The sequence below is a fragment of the Amphiprion ocellaris genome, chromosome 5 (assembly GCF_022539595.1).
Source record: "Amphiprion ocellaris isolate individual 3 ecotype Okinawa chromosome 5, ASM2253959v1, whole genome shotgun sequence".
NCBI classification, from domain to species: Eukaryota; Metazoa; Chordata; class Actinopteri; family Pomacentridae; genus Amphiprion; species Amphiprion ocellaris.
The window spans coordinates 35391283-35409607 of NC_072770.1; the positions used below are offsets into that span (position 1 = coordinate 35391283).

General features: G+C 39.9%; 2 protein-coding genes across 8 annotated transcripts in view; one reads left to right on the top strand and one right to left on the bottom strand.

Moving 5' to 3' along the window:
* si:dkey-183j2.10 (glutamate receptor U1) overlaps positions 1–5665 on the bottom strand; it is a 10942-nt gene extending 5277 nt beyond the window's left edge. The window contains exons 1-4 of one of the 6 annotated variants that reach the window (XM_023294911.3): positions 5519–5665; positions 4260–4392; positions 611–751; positions 356–428 (exon numbers count right to left, since the gene is read on the bottom strand). In XM_023294911.3, coding sequence (XP_023150679.2) covers positions 356–428; positions 611–751; positions 4260–4286 — 241 coding nt within the window. In that variant the 5' untranslated portion in view covers positions 4287–4392; positions 5519–5665. Of the gene's footprint in view, positions 1–355; positions 442–610; positions 771–4259; positions 5017–5518 lie in introns of those variants that run through there. The other 5 variants (XM_035941347.2, XM_035941348.2, XM_055010868.1 and 2 more) reach the window with 5 other exon arrangements.
* Positions 5066–16931, top strand: brpf3a (bromodomain and PHD finger containing, 3a). 2 transcript variants are annotated; one of them, XM_023294915.3, is made up of 13 exons: positions 5066–5346; positions 7624–9150; positions 9407–9563; positions 10490–10621; positions 11668–11796; positions 11888–12200; positions 12316–12639; positions 12969–13523; positions 13611–13668; positions 14368–14450; positions 14652–14749; positions 14865–15019; positions 15119–16931. In XM_023294915.3, exons 2-13 carry the CDS (start codon positions 7643–7645, stop codon positions 15300–15302), a joined length of 3696 nt encoding a protein of 1231 aa, XP_023150683.2. In that variant the 5' UTR covers positions 5066–5346; positions 7624–7642; the 3' UTR covers positions 15303–16931. The 2 variants fall into 2 exon arrangements, with proteins under 2 accessions (XP_023150683.2, XP_023150684.2); XM_023294916.3 differs by having other exon boundaries at positions 14676–14749.
* Positions 16932–18325: the final 1394 nt, after the last annotated feature.

Sequence of the window (18325 nt, forward strand, 5' to 3'; positions counted from 1 at the left end):
GATGTGGTGCTACACTTTGATATTCATCCGAGCTGACAGTTTATGTATTTATGTCTTGTCAAGCCTGAGAGACTTCTACCAAATCCTGCAGAGAAAACATGAGGAATTTGGCAAAGAAAAAAAGCGAGCTGCCACCAAACTGAATTTCAAATGCAGTGACCGGGTCAAACTTTGATACTTCAGTGTCCAGCAGCAGAATTTATTTAGAAATTATCCAACGTCAGTCAGACTATCTTCTGCATCAATACACACTCACAGTATTCGAACAAGCCTCATTGCATCTATTATATTGATCTTGTGTGTTAGCACATACTATGCACAAGAGCAAACCTGAGATAAATAAATGCTCTCTTACCTGCAGTACACAGTCCCATGTACAGGAACTGCCAAGAAGACAGCAAGAGAAAGCCCAGCAGCATCCTGTGTCTCTTGATTTGCAAACTACGAGTTATGAAAGGACACGAACTAGTTGGTGATGCATCACATGGACGATATAGACTAACTCTGACAGATGTTCATTAAACTTTCTTAATACAAATGCAGAAATCTGAATCAAATCAGCAAAAAACAGACAATCAGTTTGTAGAGTGTGCATGATGAAAGTCCTTACCACCTGAAAAGAGTCCAAGTCCTGACTGCTGGATTGGCACGTCAGCTTCAAATAGACTCCAGTGAGCTGCGAAATGAACTTTCTCAGATTCAGATGCGTCAAGAGGCAGCCAACGAAGTTTTTGTGGGTGGAGAATGTGGACTAATTTTGAAGGGGTGGGGAGAAGCAGCATGGAGCACAAACTAGCTAAATGTGAAGATTTACACCAAATCATGCACTGATAGAGCAGATGATTATCCTTGTATTGTAGTTAAGATGAGTGCCATAAGTTGGTCGATATTTAAAATTCATGTAAACTAAGTTCCATATTTGAAGCTCTTTGGGCAAGATATATGTCTCAAGGTAATAAATAAGCAATATTTGCACGTAGAAGCTCTGCTGTAGTAGAAGGAATGTTAACGACGCACGTGTAAAATAAAGGGATTAACACATACAGTATTTAACTGATGTCGTGTATTGCGTGCCTTTGGAAATGTTACAAAGACGTACAAAACACAAAAAGCTCTCTGCTCTTTGAAATCCAAAGGAAGCCCTGAAGGACAAATGTAGCAATAAACAGAATAACTCAGAGTGAAGAAAGTCTTGCAGAAATCTGAAAACAAGTTATCTTTACTGGAAAGTGTCCCTGAGCTCACAAAGGTTTTTGAGGCACTGTGAAGTGTTGAAAAGAGGAGCAAGTCTGTAATGCAGTACAAATGAAAACAAAAGGTGTGATCCAATCAAAATAAAAAATGATGGAGGGGTTGTTCTTTCTGTACAGCTCCAGAAATCAATATTTGGTCCAATCGTCCTTTTCAGGTTTGGAACGCTGAAATGCTGCTGCATATGTTTTTGCATGTAGGATTTGATCTTTCACATACAAAAACAGGGTTGTTCACCTCAGTAAATCTTTCATTCTTTGTTTCTTTCATTCTTCATTTACTTATTTATTTGCTTGTTTTATTTTGTATTTTACAATTAGATTTGAACAATCAGGCTACTGTAGATGGTTTCAGGTTAGCAGTCAAGAGGCCATACATTAGTTTAAGCTCATTGATGCCAATTTCTACAAATTGATTTTTTACTGATTGTAAAAAAAAATCATGCAATGGGAACCTGTGCTCTGTTAATGTCTGAAAAACTTGAAATAGCTTCATATAAGCCGATCTGTATTTGATTTTGTTTCAACACTAGGAATTGTTTCTGCAGAAACAGCAGACTGAATCAGTCCGTGGGAGTTCGCTGGATGTTTTATGGCTCATGTGGAGAAAGAACCTGAATAACTGAGTCAGCCAGTGATCTTCTCATCAGTAAATGTTTTGCAGTTTGAACTGGGTTGTGCAGGCAGTAATAAATAAATAAAACCAAAGCCAGCTGGCATGATGAGATTATTGTAACTCAACACTGGCATAAGATCATTCTGTAATTTGAAGTAAGTGTGTTTACTCCTGCCAGCTGTAATTTAGGAAAAATCATTGTTGGCTTTGATAGGCTTCAAACCCAGAACATTACAGTCAAATCTAAAACCAACTGAACGATCAGGTCACAAATTTAGGTGCAATTATTCTAATGGAATCACTTTTTGTCAACTCAGCTATTGTAAGCATTAAGAATTGTGTGAAAGAAAAATGAAATGCAGGACCACAAGCAGAATTTAAGATGTACACAAGCCCAATTTATATTTATTAATGGCACTGTTCAGTCATATTTCATCTGTAAATGAATCCATCTACATTAGCATCTTAAGGTTTATGTTACGGGGAGGTTCGGAGAACCCAGGCACAGATATGGCAGACAACTGGCAATTAGAAAAGGTTTTATCTAAACAAAACAGGAACTAAACCAACACAGAAAAGAGAAAACCAACCAGGGGAAAACTAAACCAAATCTAATACCAAAAAGCTATGCTATTAAACCTACAGCTAAACTACAAGAACCAAACAAGAATAAACTGAACCATACAACAAAACAAAGTACTTACAAAACCAGTGGGGAACAGGAGTAACCCTTTGATGCGCAACATGGGTCAAAAGTGACCCAAATCCAATAGAAAATGGGTATCTCCTGACTCACACTGTGCATCAAAGGGTTAACGGGGCAAAAGTAGGAAGACAGGGGATTCTGGAAGTTGGTGGGGAAACAAGACAGGCAGACAGAGAGCTGAAGACAGAGGGGACCAGCAGTTATCTAGGAATGGGGGAGACAAGAGTCCAGGTGGGGCTATGGCAGGCTGGAGACTTGAAACAGGGCAGGTGAGAATCCAGAGAAGAACAGAGTCCAGGTGGGGAAACCCAGGGGGAAAAACTGAGTCCAAGAGTGGGGGAAGGAGAGTCCAAAAGAGAATACTGAGTCCAAGATAGGATGTGAGTCTCTATGATCCAGCAGAGAGTATGTGAATGAGCAAGGCTTAAATAGTGATTAGGTGATATTGTGGGCAGGTGAGCTGATTACTGCAATGAGTGTCACCTGCAGTAATCAGCTGAGTGCAGACAGGTGATGCAGGGAGAGAGAGAGGGCGAGTGACAGGGAGAGAGAGACAGGAGGGAGAGACAACAGACAGACAGAGGGAGCCAAAGAGAGACAGATCAAAAGAGATAGACAGATACGGAGAGAACAGGAGGAAGAAGGAGAGACCAGGAGGGAGAATGAAGGAGAGAAACAGGAGCTGGAGCAGGGATCATGACAGGTTAAGGTTAAGGTTAAGTTTTATGGAATTTTCATCACTTTTGGGAATATATCAAATCCACATGCACATCTTAACTTTGATTTATCATAGCTTAATAACATGCACATATCCCAGCACAATGGTAAATGATTGTAAAATTATATACAAATTTACTAATTTGATCTATTGTTTCAGGGTTGTTGTTATGATAGCAAACATAATTTTTGGTAGTGATATAAAATGTTCAGATAGTTTTAAATTTCTTTAAATGGCCTTTAACTTCATCTAATGAATTCACTTTATATAAAACAGAAGAATGTACAGAAGATGCTTTAGGTAATTACAAAACAACAGCAGCACCTCCAGACATTAATGTCACATATTTGTAGTTTATGTGTTGCTGATGATTTTAAGAGTTGCATCTGTATACTACAGAGCAATTTATTCTGAATGTAAATAAATTGTTTACAATATATAAACTGTTAATCAATCCATCCCTGTTGCACCAAACTCCATCCACTGATAAGAAGCGTGATAATGACCGAAAGCATCAGAAAAACTAGTAAGTGTACACTAGCTGGACAGGTTGGACTAAACCAAATACTATTTATTTCTTTGGGCTCTATGAAATATGAATTGGCCTTTTCACTACTTTTTGATATTTTATAGCTTTGGCAAAACAGTTAATCAAATGGACAGTCAGCAAATCAAGCCATAATAATTAAAAAAAAGATAGTTGAAGCTCTGACGTGAATCTTAAATTGACATTTCTTCAAACTACTGCTGCCAAGGTCATAAATGAATGTCCAAGCTCAAATGTGTGGTGCAGAATTTTTCTGACTTCCAGATTCACTGATTTATTGTAAATTATTCCAACACACTGGAGTCAGCGAAATTTGGTCTACGCAGCTTCACCGTACTCCACAGAGTCCAGCCAAACTGAGCTGCTCTAGAAAACATCTAAGCATTGTCCAAAAACACATTACTTTATATACAGTTTCTTACCTTGACATCTTTGGTCTTGAGCTGCATCACCACATCATGTGTGATCAGCCTCGCAGGCTTCGTTTACATCCAGACTCCATACAGTCTTTATTTTAGGTGCATCTTGTGACATTTGTGCCTTGCAGACTGTCTTCTAACAAGCATAAGGACAGAGGGCATACAAAACAATATTATTAAAGCTGCCTTGGACTTTCCTCACATGAATCATACCATGATTTTCGACCTTCTGATTATTTATAATCCTTACAATTAGCTTAAGAGAACATGTATTACTACAGACACATTAAACAAAAGACTTCAACAGTTGTACATTTCACTGACGTTTTCTTCTAACAACACTATAGATTTTAGCACTGGGAAGATTCATTGACGTTATAACAGAAGTAATTATGAAAATCTTAGTATTTCTATATCTGTTGCCCTCTAATTTGCAGATACATTATTGTGTGTATGAGTATGCAATTGATATTCTATTTTCATTATCTGGTTATTGGATTGTTTCTGCTGTAAGCTCTACAGACCAGCGTTCGTGTTTACGTCTAAAAGGTGTGTGAGGTGGTCTGGGGTAGATGGAGACGAGGCCAGAAGGCGCGCAATAAATGTCTCGTTGTTTTTATCATCGCTTTTCTCGGTGGTGAACTCTGCGCCGAGTCCGATGAATTCGGTGTATCGCACTGACCAATCACAAGCCGGTGCGCGTTGCGTGCGAGGTGAAGCGGCTTCCTCCCATTGGCTGAAGTGCTTTTTTCTAAAGGGGCGTATTTTTCAAGCCATCTTGGCTGAATATTTAGCTTCATCCAAGGTACATTAATTTGATATCTTCGGGATTTTGCTGCCCCCAAGTTGTTAACCACCACCGTTTGAAAGGTTTAAACCACACCAATGAAACCGGGTCGAGTCTGTGTGTCCAACCGAAGTCCCGGCGGAGAGCTGGAGTGCTGAAGATGACGCTGTCGCTCCTGAAATTACCGGCTAGCTAAGCTAACTGCTAGCATGTCCGCCTCGGTTGTAGTCTGTCACTAGCTGACATTTAGCTAGGTGCAGTTATTCTGTTTGGCACTCGCACTGCAGAGGACGGTCGTACAAGGTAAACGACTCTGGTATTTTCAGCATTTTCAGCGTTGCTTAGAAACGTTTTTTGCCACACGACACCCGTGTGTCCTGTCCGACCGAGTAACGTTATCTCATCAGCGACAGAGAGACAGTCTATTTGCAGGGGTCTGGAGTACAAAGCAATGCCCGGAACGTTGCACACTTACAATGTCGTGGTCTAATATATACATGCAAGTTATTTTATGCATTTCAGGCACGGTGCAAACAGCGCATCTGCTCTCTGGTTGCTGTTTGCATGTATAATTGGGCTGCTAATCAACTTGCAATACAACCGTTGTCTCTGCTGTTGAGCGCTTAAAATGGCTGACAGATGTTAGATACTCGGGTTGGTATTTAGCGCTCTGCAACCAAACTATGCACAGCAACAGGGAAAAAAAAAAAACAAGGTGCCGGGATTTGATTGGTGCAAGAGACGTATGGTCGCGTTACAGACTCCTGATTGGACCAATGGAGGCACAGCTGAGATGCACGCAGCAGGACGGTTTGCTGTAGTTGTGTTTGTGCAACAAGAGTGCTTGAGGTAACGTGTTGTTATTACACATCACAGCACCACAGTTGACCCCTTTTACGTGGAAATTAGAATGTCCAGGTAAAAAAAAAAAAAAAAAAAAAAGCAGGCATACGGAAAGACTATAACACAAACATTTGGGGCAGAATTTGTCTATTAATTTATTATTAATGGATAAAAGCTACTTTTTTATATATGATCTTATTTACAGCAGTGTTTAAATAATCCAGCAAATTTCGCTGGATTTTGGTTGATTTTTTTCTGAATTTTGTGAAAGAAGAATTTCTTTTTTAACATTTCTTTATTTACACAAAAAAATATTCAAAATTTTTCCAGAAAATGTGGAAGTTTTTACTGTGAAAATATATTTTTTCCCACATTTTCAAACTTTAAAACGGGTCACTTTTGACCCGCAGGATGACACAAGAGTTTACGTAATGTGTTAAGGCTGGGCATGCATAAATGCATATTGGGAACCACAGTCCTGCAAAGTGTTCCATAGGAGACAACTAGATATAAGAATATAGAACAAATAATGCTTTTTGTCAGCCAGTCAGTTAGTGTGTAAATGGTCTTGCATACCTCATTATTATTTTGCTGTTGAGGAAAGAACACTGACATTTTGTGTTTCTTTAAATCAATCACTGTCATTTTGGGCAGAGGTAAGCCAAGGAAACAGCAATGTTGTCTCCTCCTCTGCGTGCACGGAGGTGAGCATTTCCATTAATATGGTTATTTTACCAAAAAATAAACTGATAAGGCTGCCTAATTGCACAAACCACATCATTAGAAACAGCAGAAATGTTCGTTGTAGGGGGGGTTATGAAAATGGTAAGGTAGATAGCGAATGAAGAGGAGAACGTCATGCAGTCCCTAAATGGAGAAATTCCTAATTATATTTACATAATATTACACAGGTTTTCAGTTGATATTGTTGTTTATTTTACATGCTGAAAGACATGAGCGAAATTTGCAGTCAAAGCTGTGGCTGAGCATTTCTGCCTTGAAACTGCAGTGTACTGATGGCAGTCACATATAGCTGAATTATTCTAACACCAGAACTCGGCATTGAGTAAAAGTAGAATAGTTTTACAGTGTTTGAGCTGAATTGTAGATTCAGCTGCAGTGAGTGATGACAAGTAAATCTGCACATTTTAGAGGAAGCAGCGGTGTAGAGTTGTATCAAAGCCATTTTAATGAAGAGATTGTTTTCAACTTTGATTCACCGTGATGAGTTTTCATGGGTTTAATCAATGACCAGAGAGTAATTAAATACTTAGCAGTTCTAGTCGCATCCATTGCAACTCAGATTTATTCACCTTGAGGTTACAGTTGCGTGATATCTGCATTACAAAAATGTAGCACTGTCAGACAGGATTGAAATGCAAAATAATAAAATATTATTCAAAAAGGCACCAGCATTACTGAGAACATTTCACTCGACTGATGGTTGCCTGAAAATAAACCATAATAATCGCTAGACAGACTGTTTAAGCAGGAATTTGACAAGTACGTTTTCATATTATTCACTGTGCTTGCATTCTCATATTCATCATACTCAATACAAAGATTACTAGCCCTCTGGTTCCCGTCCAAGCTTTTATATCCTCCGTTTACTTTCCAATATGAATATATAGCAGCTACCGTCAATCTTTGCAGATAATTACACAAAGTAGAAAATAGTGTTGACACAGCAACTTCAATCATTGCATTAAACATTTTTTGTCTTTCTCCATCTGTCAGGCAGCTGGTGTAAAGTCCCATGCGGAAGGTGAGGAGGTGGGAATGCAAGACAGTTGTTAGCAGACTCACCATGGGTCGGGGTCGAGGCAGAGGGAGAGGAAGGGGCAGGGGATCATCTGGCCAGCTGAGGCCCCCCTCGCCTTACCGACTGCAGCTTTCTCCATCCAGGGAGACTTTGACATACGCTCAGGCCCAGAAAATAGTGGAAGTGGACCTCGATGGAAGGCTCCATCGGATTAACATCACAGATCCTCTGCCAGTTATTACAGAGGACGAGATGATGGCCCAGGACATTGCCGAGTGCAACAGCAACAAAGAGAACAGCGAGCAAACGCAGAGTAAAACCAGATCGTGGAGGAAGCCGTCGAGCAGTAAAAGCAAGAAGAGCGGTAAAAACACATCTCACCAGAACCAGCGGTCTGGCTCCCAGCAGCACACAGGATCTACTTATTCCTTCCAGCACCCGTCCCACCAAAGCCCCCTGCCTGAGCCCACCTTCCGTGTGCTGAGTTCAGTCTCGCCTTCAGAGGCGCCTCCTCTCCCAGCAGCCTACTACCGTTACATAGAAAAATCTGGGGAGGAACAGGATAGCGTGGCTGAGTACGACATGGACGAGGAGGACTTGGCCTGGCTGGAGATGGTGAACCAAAAGCGGGTGTCAGATGGTCACGCCTCTGTTCCTCCGGACGCTTTTGAGCTGCTGATAGACCGCCTGGAGAGGGAGTCCATCCTGGAGTCCCGCAGCCAGGCTCTCTCCCAGAGTGCTGTGGACGAGGATGCCTTCTGCTGCGTCTGCCTGGATGACGAATGTCTGAACAGTAACGTCATCCTGTTCTGTGACATCTGCAACCTGGCCGTCCACCAGGAGTGTTACGGTGTGCCGTACGTACCTGAGGGCCAGTGGCTGTGCCGCTGCTGCCTGCAGTCCCCCTCCCGCCCTGTAGACTGTGTGCTCTGCCCCAACCGAGGAGGTGCCTTCAAACAGACAAGTGATGGACGCTGGGCCCATGTTGTCTGTGCCATATGGATCCCAGAGGTGTGCTTTGCCAACACTGTGTTCTTGGAGCCCGTTGAGGGCGTCAAGAACATCCCTACTGCTCGCTGGAAACTCACCTGCTACCTGTGTAAGCAGAAAGGCAGGGGAGCATCCATTCAGTGCCACAAAGCCAACTGTTACAGAGCTTTTCACGTCACCTGCGCCCAGAAGGCCGGTTTGTTTATGAAGATAGACCCGGTCCGGGAGACGGGTGTTAATGGTACCACCTTCTCTGTGAAGAAGACTGCTTTCTGCGAGCATCACTCTCCTGTTGGGTCTCGGCGGGATGGGTCTGGAGATGAGTCGGTGGAAGGGAGGCTGGTGGGTGGCAGGGGGAATCGGGGTCAGAGATCATATTCTCAAAGCCCACCCTCACCACAGAACAAGAAGGGTACCAAAGGCCAGAAAAAGAAGAATACAAAGGGGTCTGGTGGGTCGACACGGCGCTCAACTGTTCCTGTGCTGCTCGTGCCTCAGATCCCCTCTCACAGGTGTGACATTTGCATACTTTCAGAATTTGCATAGCCCACATACTGCGCTAAATTACTGAGTCTGTTGCCTCAAAGAGGTCAGAGAGGATTTGCGATTTCTTATCTAGTATGGGCACTGAGTGTATTTTTTTTTTACAGGAATATATAAACATATTTAAGTGACCTTATAAAGTCACAATGTGATGATGTTTTTACTGCATCTACCACTGTTTCCACAAAGGCTTTAATGTTTAATTGTTACATTACATTGTGACAGGCTGAACAAGATCTGCACAGGAGTTGATGTCCAGAGGAAGAATCAGTTCATGCAGAGGCTTCATAACTACTGGTTACTGAAACGACAGTCTCGAAATGGGATGCCTTTAATACGGCGACTTCATTCCCATCTACAGGCCCACAAGACCGCAGAGCAGGTGAGGAGAGATATCATTTACACTATTTGTTATCCTGCATAAAACAGCACAGTAGTACTGTTAAATAATACCTAAATAAACATAAATAGTGTTGTATGTATTTGTGATAATGTTTCATAGTTTCAAGTGTTTCTAAAATGTGACTAAGCAAATAATCAGTGCAGTTTTTTTCTCAGGCATTTTCTATCTTTTCACCAGTGATTACAAATTATGTATTTTGACTTGGGTATTATATTCATGGTGGTGTAGTGTGTTTAAATTGTTAAAACCAGTACATTTACATTCGACTGTCGGTGGAGACTGCAAATAGAGTATGAGGCCTTCAGAGAACCAGTCTGTTCAAATCAGTGTCAGCCAAGTCACTTGAATCAAAACCACTTCACACCTCATTTGTATCCTCACACACTGAAATCAAACATAAGCCCAGAACTCACAGTTTGCAGTTACTGATTGAGATAGATGGCAGGCCTCCACACAACCCTTCACAGTTCTTGCTGTAGATGGGTAACGTTATTAAAAAGTTGTGAAGTTTCCTCTTCATTTGAATTGTCAAGGGATGCTTAAGATGTTCTTAGCATAAAGTGGACATAAAAAAAGATTTGTCCACACTTTACGAGCTTTTAAAATATGATTTATCACACAAAAAAAGTCTTTATGATATGAAAAAAAAATTGTTAATCTAACTTTCATAAAAAATCAATCTTACAACTTTGGCTTTGCAGCTGCAGATTGTAAATACAGGTGACTTGATTTTATTCATTTATTTAGTTGGAAACTGGGTGAGCATGGAATTGGCTAAAGAGCAAACCTGGGTCTCTGCGCCAAAATTTCTCCTCAGTGCCCTACAAAAATGCTGCAGGAAACATTTTTCTAATGTACTTTAAATCAGACACCTGATGTGTTTGTGCTTTTTCTGTCATGTCCAGAGGGAGCCGGATGAGAAGCTGAGCGCTGCGAGAGAGGAACTCCGATACTGGCAGAAGTTGAGGCAAGACCTGGAGAGAGCAAGGCTTCTGGTGGAACTCATCCGCAAGAGAGAGAGGCTAAAGAGAGAGCAGGTGCGTTTAAGAGGAAGTCTGACACGGTTTATAATTATCTGGAGTATTTTTACTGATACCAGTAGTGTCATTCATAAGCATCATGTGTTTGAGGTAAAATAACTGCGAAAGAAAATCTGTAACATTTCTGATAATCAGTTAGCCATTCAAGTAATTTTTCAATCAAAATTCCACAAAACCCAGCTTCTCAAATGTGAATAATTGTTGAATATTTTGTAGTGATCTATGATCTGAGGCAGTTTGAATATCTTTGCAGTTTGAGCTGGTGATCTGATACAGCAAACTATTTAACCTTTGTGTCGTCCTGTGTGTCAAAATTGACCCGTTTTAAAATTTGAAAATGTGGGAAAAAAAAATATTTTCACAGTGAAACTTCTGATGTCCACATTTTCAACATTTTTGGGAAATCTCTGAACATTTTTTGGTTGAAAAAAAGAAATGTTAAAAATGTTTCTTAAGAACATTCACAAAAAAATCAACCAAAATCCAGCGAAATTTGCTGGATTTTGGTTGATTTTTTTTGTAAATGTTCTTAAAGAAAATATTAGAAGTTTTACTGATATATATGTAATCACTTTAGATATTTTTAGGATTTTTTGGAAGATTTTTACTTATTTTTTGAAAATATTTACAAGAATTTTCTTGCCAAATTTTTTTAAAAATGAAGTTTTTAAGGGAAACTTTAAAGGAATTACTGGAATTTTCTTCCTGAAGGTTTTGCAAATTTTCAGAAATTTGGGGAATTTTTTTGCTGAATTTTTGGATTTTTTTCAGACAAGGAAACAATTTTTTGGTGTCCGTAAATGAGGACAACAGGAGGGTTAAATGTTACTGTGGCTCAGAAAATGTTTGTGTTATTTTAGACATAATGTAGTTGCAAAAACTAATAATTTGATAAATTGATGAAGGAATTAATCAGTAGCTGGATGCTTAAGGAAATAATGTTTAGAGCATTAATATCTTCTTTTTTGTCATTCATTTGAAGCCTCTGGAGTGACCTTGTTCTTCCTCTGCTCTCTCCTGTCTGTTTGCGTCATCACCCACAGATGAAAATTCAGCAGGCTGCTCTGGAGCTGAAGTTGACCCCCGCTTTAGTGCTTCTGCGATCCACCTTGGACCAACTGCAAGAGAAAGACACCGCCAAAATCTTCTCTCAGCCTGTAAATCTATCAGAGGTTGGTGCAGTTAGAGTTACACACGGTCCTCAGCAGCATTGTTTCTTTGGTAACTTGGCTAACGTTCTGATTTTTGTTATGATTCACTGAGGTCCCAGACTACCTGGAGTTTATTTCCCGACCCATGGACTTCTCCACCATGCGTAGCAAACTGGACGGACATGCCTATTGCTCCATCGCTGACCTCGAGAAGGACTTTGAGCTCATGATTTCCAACTGCCTCAAGTACAACTCAAAGGACACCATGTTCCACAGGACAGCCTTACAGCTACGGGAGGTGGGTGGAGCTATTCTCCGTCACGCCCACAGGCAGTCTCAGAGCATTGGCCTGGACCCCAGCACTGGCATGCACCTGACTGAGGCTCCGAATAAACACGGCTTCTACAGCTGTACATGGGATGATGGTGAGTTGATTGTGGGAACTAATTGTTTTTTTTTTTTTTTAAACAAAACCCACATGCTTCTTTTCATCATCTGGCTTTTTCCTCCCGTTTGTTTCTCTTGTCATGATCTGTGCAGTCGACTCTCTGCTGGACCCAGAGAACAGACTGCATTTAACCACAGATGAGCAGCTGAAGGCTTTACTGGATAAACTGGACATGGTCACGTCCATGCGTACCAGCGGCGGCCGGACCAAACGCATCAGGCTGCTGCGGCGAGAGATCAACAATCTGAAACAGAAGGTGAACCAGCAGCAGCAAAACGCTCAGTCCATGAATGGAAATGACAAGGAGGGTGAAGGAAAGGAAGAAGAAGAAGAAGAGGAAGATGAGGAGGAGGACAAAGAAAAGAAAAAGGAGAAGACTAGTGTGGATAATGGACCTTTAACAACAGTGTCCACAGGTAAAATAATTTTTCATTTACGATAACTATTTTGTTAAATATTAGTATTGTTATTTAATTAATAATTATTATTTTTCCATGATCAGGTAATCTGATAATTTATTGTTTTTCTGATAATTCTCTTGTCTGTACCTAAAATGTCAATTCTTTTAAAGCCAAAGACATTCAAATTACAACTGTATGAAACAGAAAATCAGCAAATCAGCACAGGAGAAAAGCTGCAACTAGTGAACAAATGGAGATTTAAACTGATAAATGAATTCATTTTATGAATTAAAAATCATTTAATCTAGAGTTATGATCATGTGATAAATTTCTCTTTGATCCAGATGACTCTCCACCTGTGCTAGAGCTCACCTGCCCTGTATCATCGCCACTGCCAGGAGATGCTCCTCTGGAGCCCCCAGTCCTGGGTATTGTAACTGGAGGCCGAAGGTCCCCTGGACGGTCTTACAAGCGCCAGAGATCTTCCCGCAGTGGAAGCAAAAGCCAAGGTGAAGATGAGGCTGAAGTCGGAGAAACGCCATCTTTACAGCCGGAGGCAGTTCACGAGGTCACTCCGCTGGGCACACCCCCAACTTTGCCTTTGGTTGGAGTTGGTCGTCGCACGTCTGTTTTGTTTAAGAAAGCTAAAAATGGGGCACGGATGACAAAAAACAAGTCCTCCCCACAGCAAAATGGGAAAACTCCTGAGGGTAAATCCAATGGGGTGGACAGCGCCCCCGCCAGCCCAAAATCACCGAGTGCGAACAACATCACCACCCTACCTCCAACTCCAAACGCCTCTCCTGCGCCTCCTTCTCCTTCTTCACACCACCTGAGGTCCAGAGGCCAGAGCTCAGAGGGGGAAGCAGACAAACTTCCTCCACCATCCAGCGAGGAAGGTAAGGACACAATAGATAACTGAATTACAGACATTTGACTTTCTAGAATGTCCATATTTGTCATCATTTCATTTTTGGTTTTGCAAGGCCTGACGAATGGAAAGCACACCTCTACAGACCACGATGATGATAACCCAAACCTAAGGTGAGTTATTGGATCACAGACGCAATGGACCTCAGGCAACAAGAGCTTCTACAAACACAGTTTAGCAGCTCGTGCACGCAATGAAAGACAGTCTGTGACATTAACAACTGTTATATATCTGAGTCAAGTACATACGTTGACCTTTTTCAGAAGGGACAAAACACTTGTTTGACTTAAAATGGTTTAAGAATGAATGTCTTTGATTTGAATGTAGAGAGTAAAAAGGAAACAAATCAGTTTATATAATAAGTACTGTATACGGTACAAAGTTGATGCAAAGCTAATATTGTTAAGATTTTATAGGTTTTAGAACATATTTCATGCTGCAACTTCGACATGTCTTAGATTTTTTTTTTTACCAGGATTTCTGTAGGGAGTTTTCTAAGAGGGCAGTTTCAAGTGACATAAAACAGCATTTCTATGAAAGGCCAAGATTTTAAAGACATCTGTGTGGTATTCATCACCCAAAAACAAGCGATTGACAACACGTTTGTGCAGTTATTCGAGTTTGCTGAATGCAACTTGGACATTTATACAAGCCAAAGAGAAGCTTAGAATAGGAAAATTAAAATGTTGTTGCTTGAGGCCCATTGTCTTTGAAATTCTAAGGTTCTGAATTGTAGCTTTCTTCTTCCTATAAATTGTACTTCAAATGAAAAATGACTACTCTCTGTTGCTTTTCTCTCCTCTCAACTGTAGTGTCTCCCCTCCCAAACGGAGTCGGGGTAAACCTGCTTTGGCTAAAGTTCCTAGCAGTGAGAATGGAGACATCTCTGGGTCCGGTGTGTATCATGAGAAAGCAGTCAAAATACAGTCCAGTCCTGTTTTTGTGTGTTTATTGGAAGCTTAGTGGAAGAATCTGCACACAAGAACAAACACTGGCAAATATCTTGAGCAGTACAGTTTCATTCAATTCTTAGTTTGGGCTCAAGAGCTGTCATGAATAGATATTAATCGAATATATTGGAATATCCTGTTCACAGGAAAGTCTACACTTCTGTCTTTAGATAGTGAGACCGAGCTTTCACCACTGGATCTAGTTTGGGCCAAATGCAGAGGATATCCATCATACCCAGCAATGGTGAGGATGTTTTTGATCTTACAGTATGTGGTGTACATATATACACACGTTGTTGCTTCCCATAGACAGGAATCATTTTTCAGTTTACTATAGCTGAACTTATCCGTTGTTACAGATTGTTGACCCAGACATGCCCCAGGAAGGGCTTCTCCACAATGGCATCCCCATTCCTGTGCCTCCTGTGGAGGTGCTCAAACTAGGCGAATGGAGACGACTGGAGGAAGGCGAAAAGCTTTTCTTGGTTCTCTTCTTTGATGCCAAAAGAACTTGGTGAGATTCAGACACAACCTTGAGCTGAATGTGAAATCAATGAAGTGTAGTCCTTTTGAAAACTCTCTCTCTCTCTCTCTCTCTCTCTTTTTCTTTCAGGCAATGGCTCCCTCGCAACAAACTACTGCCGATGGGAATGGATGACACTGTAGACAAACTGCGCTTGATGGAAGGAAAGAAACCCAGCGTTCGCAAGTCTGTACACACTGCTTATGACCGGGCTATGGTACATTTAAACCACGTGAGAGGAAACGTTAACTTCACTCCCTCCACTTTTATATAAATTTTATTCAAAGATTTTATCATCTTAAACAAGCTGCTTGATTATGTGTGTAGAAGCTTCTTCAATGCTCTTTAAAAAGACAGTGGGACAGTAAAACAAAGGAGATTTCCAACTGTAAATGGTTTTTGAAAGGTTCTTGCGTAAAACCTGTTGCTCTGATTTTTAAAATTGTGGGGGAAAAAAAGTGTTGGAAGGCTTTTTCGTAGATTACTTTGTTCTTTTATCCGTGTCATTTTTTTAAAAAAAGGTTTTACACAACCACTGTTGCTGTGTTCTTATAAAGTTTTTATTTTAGGCCAAAGTGAATCAAGACTCTAGTGAGAAAGTGTAATTATTTAATCGTCAAAGGGATTGTCTCGATTCAAAACATATTTAGATTGTATTTACCATTGATATGTCAATGTGTATAATGAAGAATGAAAGTCTCACTTAATATTCACGTCATATCTGGACTCTGAAAGTGAGGTGTGGTTTTTGTCACATAATGTCCTTATAATACTAACAATACTACTCTCTCTAGCTCTGCAAGTAGTAAATAAACTGTAATTTTTTATTTTTTTTAACAAATTAATGCACTAAACCTTTCTTTCATATCTTCCATTTATTTAGCTGTTATAAAAATTTCTTCAATTGACATCAAATTTAAAACTCAACACTTCAATGTGATGAAAACTGCTTCTGTGTTTGACTCCAAGAGTATATTTTGGGTGTGTTATTTATTTAGCACATTTATTCTATCTACTGAGCAACTGATTTGCTCCGCACACGCAAGATAAGTGTGAAAGAACAATTTGCAATGGTAAATTGTGTTCAAACAGCTGCTGGTGCAGACATTCTTGAACTTTCCAGTCCCGCTATGACGTGTTGTTGGTGAGACTTTAGAGGTGTTTACTTATTTTTCCATATTGTGAAACTGTATTATGAATGTTGGAGTACCCGGTGCAGCTACCAGGTCAGTAGGATGTGAAGCCACTATGGAGGTGATTCTCATGGAAAAAGTCTACTGCGATCACTCACTGAAGAACTTGCATTTGTTTTCAAATCTGGCTGAGAAGACTTGAAAAGCACAAACGGTCTGTTGAAAAAAGAAAAAAGAAACACAAAGTTGTAGGACTGGTGACTTCTGGAGCCATATGTGTGGCAAAAACCCTTGTGTGTGCGTGTGTGTGTGTGTGTGTGTGTGTACAGCTTATACATACATGTATACAACCTCAGTGTAGTAAAAGTGCATGTGTATAGTTTTGTAAATATGTAAATGTATGTTTATATCGGCTTACATGAAGTAATTTAAGGAATGCAAAAATCAAGTTTAGAATTTAATTTATAATTTGTGGCAGTCGAGAGTGTTATTTAAAAAGTAAAATATTGAAAAGATTTATGTATGATGCTAAGTAGCTCTTTGTAATAGTGATGGTATTCACCAACATGTCGGAACATGCTCTCTAGAAGTGAGGCGGCACAAGAACCTTAACTCTGTAGGCAGCAGTGGCCTACAAGGTTTTTTTTTGTTGTTGTTTTTTCTTGGTGGCACAGGAGATTTTTGATCTTGCCATTTAAATTGTACTGCAAGATCTACAATCTGCCTGAGACAATATTTTCTCACACAGGAATAAATGCTGTTTGAAACAAGCGCATGTGTGTGGCCTGTTTTTAAGAACAGTTTCGTGCTGTTGGGTCAATTTATCACACTGTGGCATCTTTGTTTCCTTCAAGTTAGGGGAATTATTTGAAGATAAAAAAGAAAACTGGATAATGAGAACATTGTGAAATGGAATACATCAGAACTGTCTGACTGAATCGTTTTCAAAGGAACTACTTCAGTTACTCCAACAACAAATAATCAAAACACATAAATAACTTGAATGTTTTAGATTAAATTAACCTAAATCAGAATCTTTAGCCTGCCTGACATGCGTCACACGTGTCCCCAGAGTTTGATGATCACCTGATTCTCACCTGTCACGAGCTGCGTTGCCATATTGTGTGTCAGCATCTTTGCAGGCTTTTGTTTACATTCAAATCCTGAACCATCTTTATTTTCGGTCAATCTTGTGATTTCCATCTCGAGGCTGACAGAACGTCTCCTACCAAGTGCGATGGCACATGGAGGGCTCACAGAACGTCCTCATCAAAGCTTCTTTTCTGACTTCACATACCAGCCATCTATTTCATGAATCATATAATTTAGGAGTTGTAAGTCTTATTCTTATATGCATACGTCTTCAGCACAGCTTACTAGTTTGGTTTTCATTCTCCTAAATAATTACTGCTATTACATTTTCGCTTCTATGATTGTATATTTCAGAATATCGAACAAATAAACACATGCGTATGTCACACTGCTTTAACAATACAAGTGATTATAGTTTCCAACATGGTCAAAAAATCAGCTGTTGTCTGGTATCAAAAAACTGTCCTGTACACATCAAGTACTTGAGTTTCGATCATGACCGTAATTAAATCAAGCAAAGCCTGTTATAATGCTTGTAAGTAAGAAAGCCAGACATGAACTAGATGTTCTTGCTGACAGCCTGAGTTTGTTGTGAGTCACACTTCAGTACTTCAAATTAAGATGGCACAATATTTACCGGGTGTCTAACAATGTGTTTCTTAACTGTTTAACCCTCCTGTCGTCCTGCGGGTCAAAACTGACACGGTTTAAAGTTTGAAAATGTGGAAAAAAAATATTTTCACAGTGAAACTTCTGATGTCCACATTTTCAACATTTTTAGGAAATATTTGAACATTTTTTGGTGGAAAAAAAGAAATGTTAAAAATGTTTAAGAACATTCACATAAAAATCAACCAAAATCCAGCAAATTTCACTGGATTTTGGTTGAATTTTTTGTGAATGTTCTTAAAGAAAATATTAGAAGTTTTACTGATATATATGTAATCACTTTAGATATTTTTATGATTTTTTGAAAGATTTTTACTCATTTTTTGAAAATATTTACAAGAATTTTCTTGCCAAATTTGGGGGATTTAAAAAATAAACTTTTAAGGGAAACTTTTAAGGAATT

Coding starts and splice junctions, on each gene's coding strand:
- brpf3a (XM_023294915.3), top strand. CDS start 7,643: ATGCGGAAGGTGAGGAGGTGGGAATGCAAGACAGTTGTTAGCAGACTC. Junction 9,564..10,489: donor CCCACAAGACCGCAGAGCAG/GTGAGGAGAGAT, acceptor TGTCATGTCCAG/AGGGAGCCGGATGAGAAGCT. Junction 15,020..15,118: donor TTTGATGCCAAAAGAACTTG/GTGAGATTCAGA, acceptor TTTTTCTTTCAG/GCAATGGCTCCCTCGCAACA.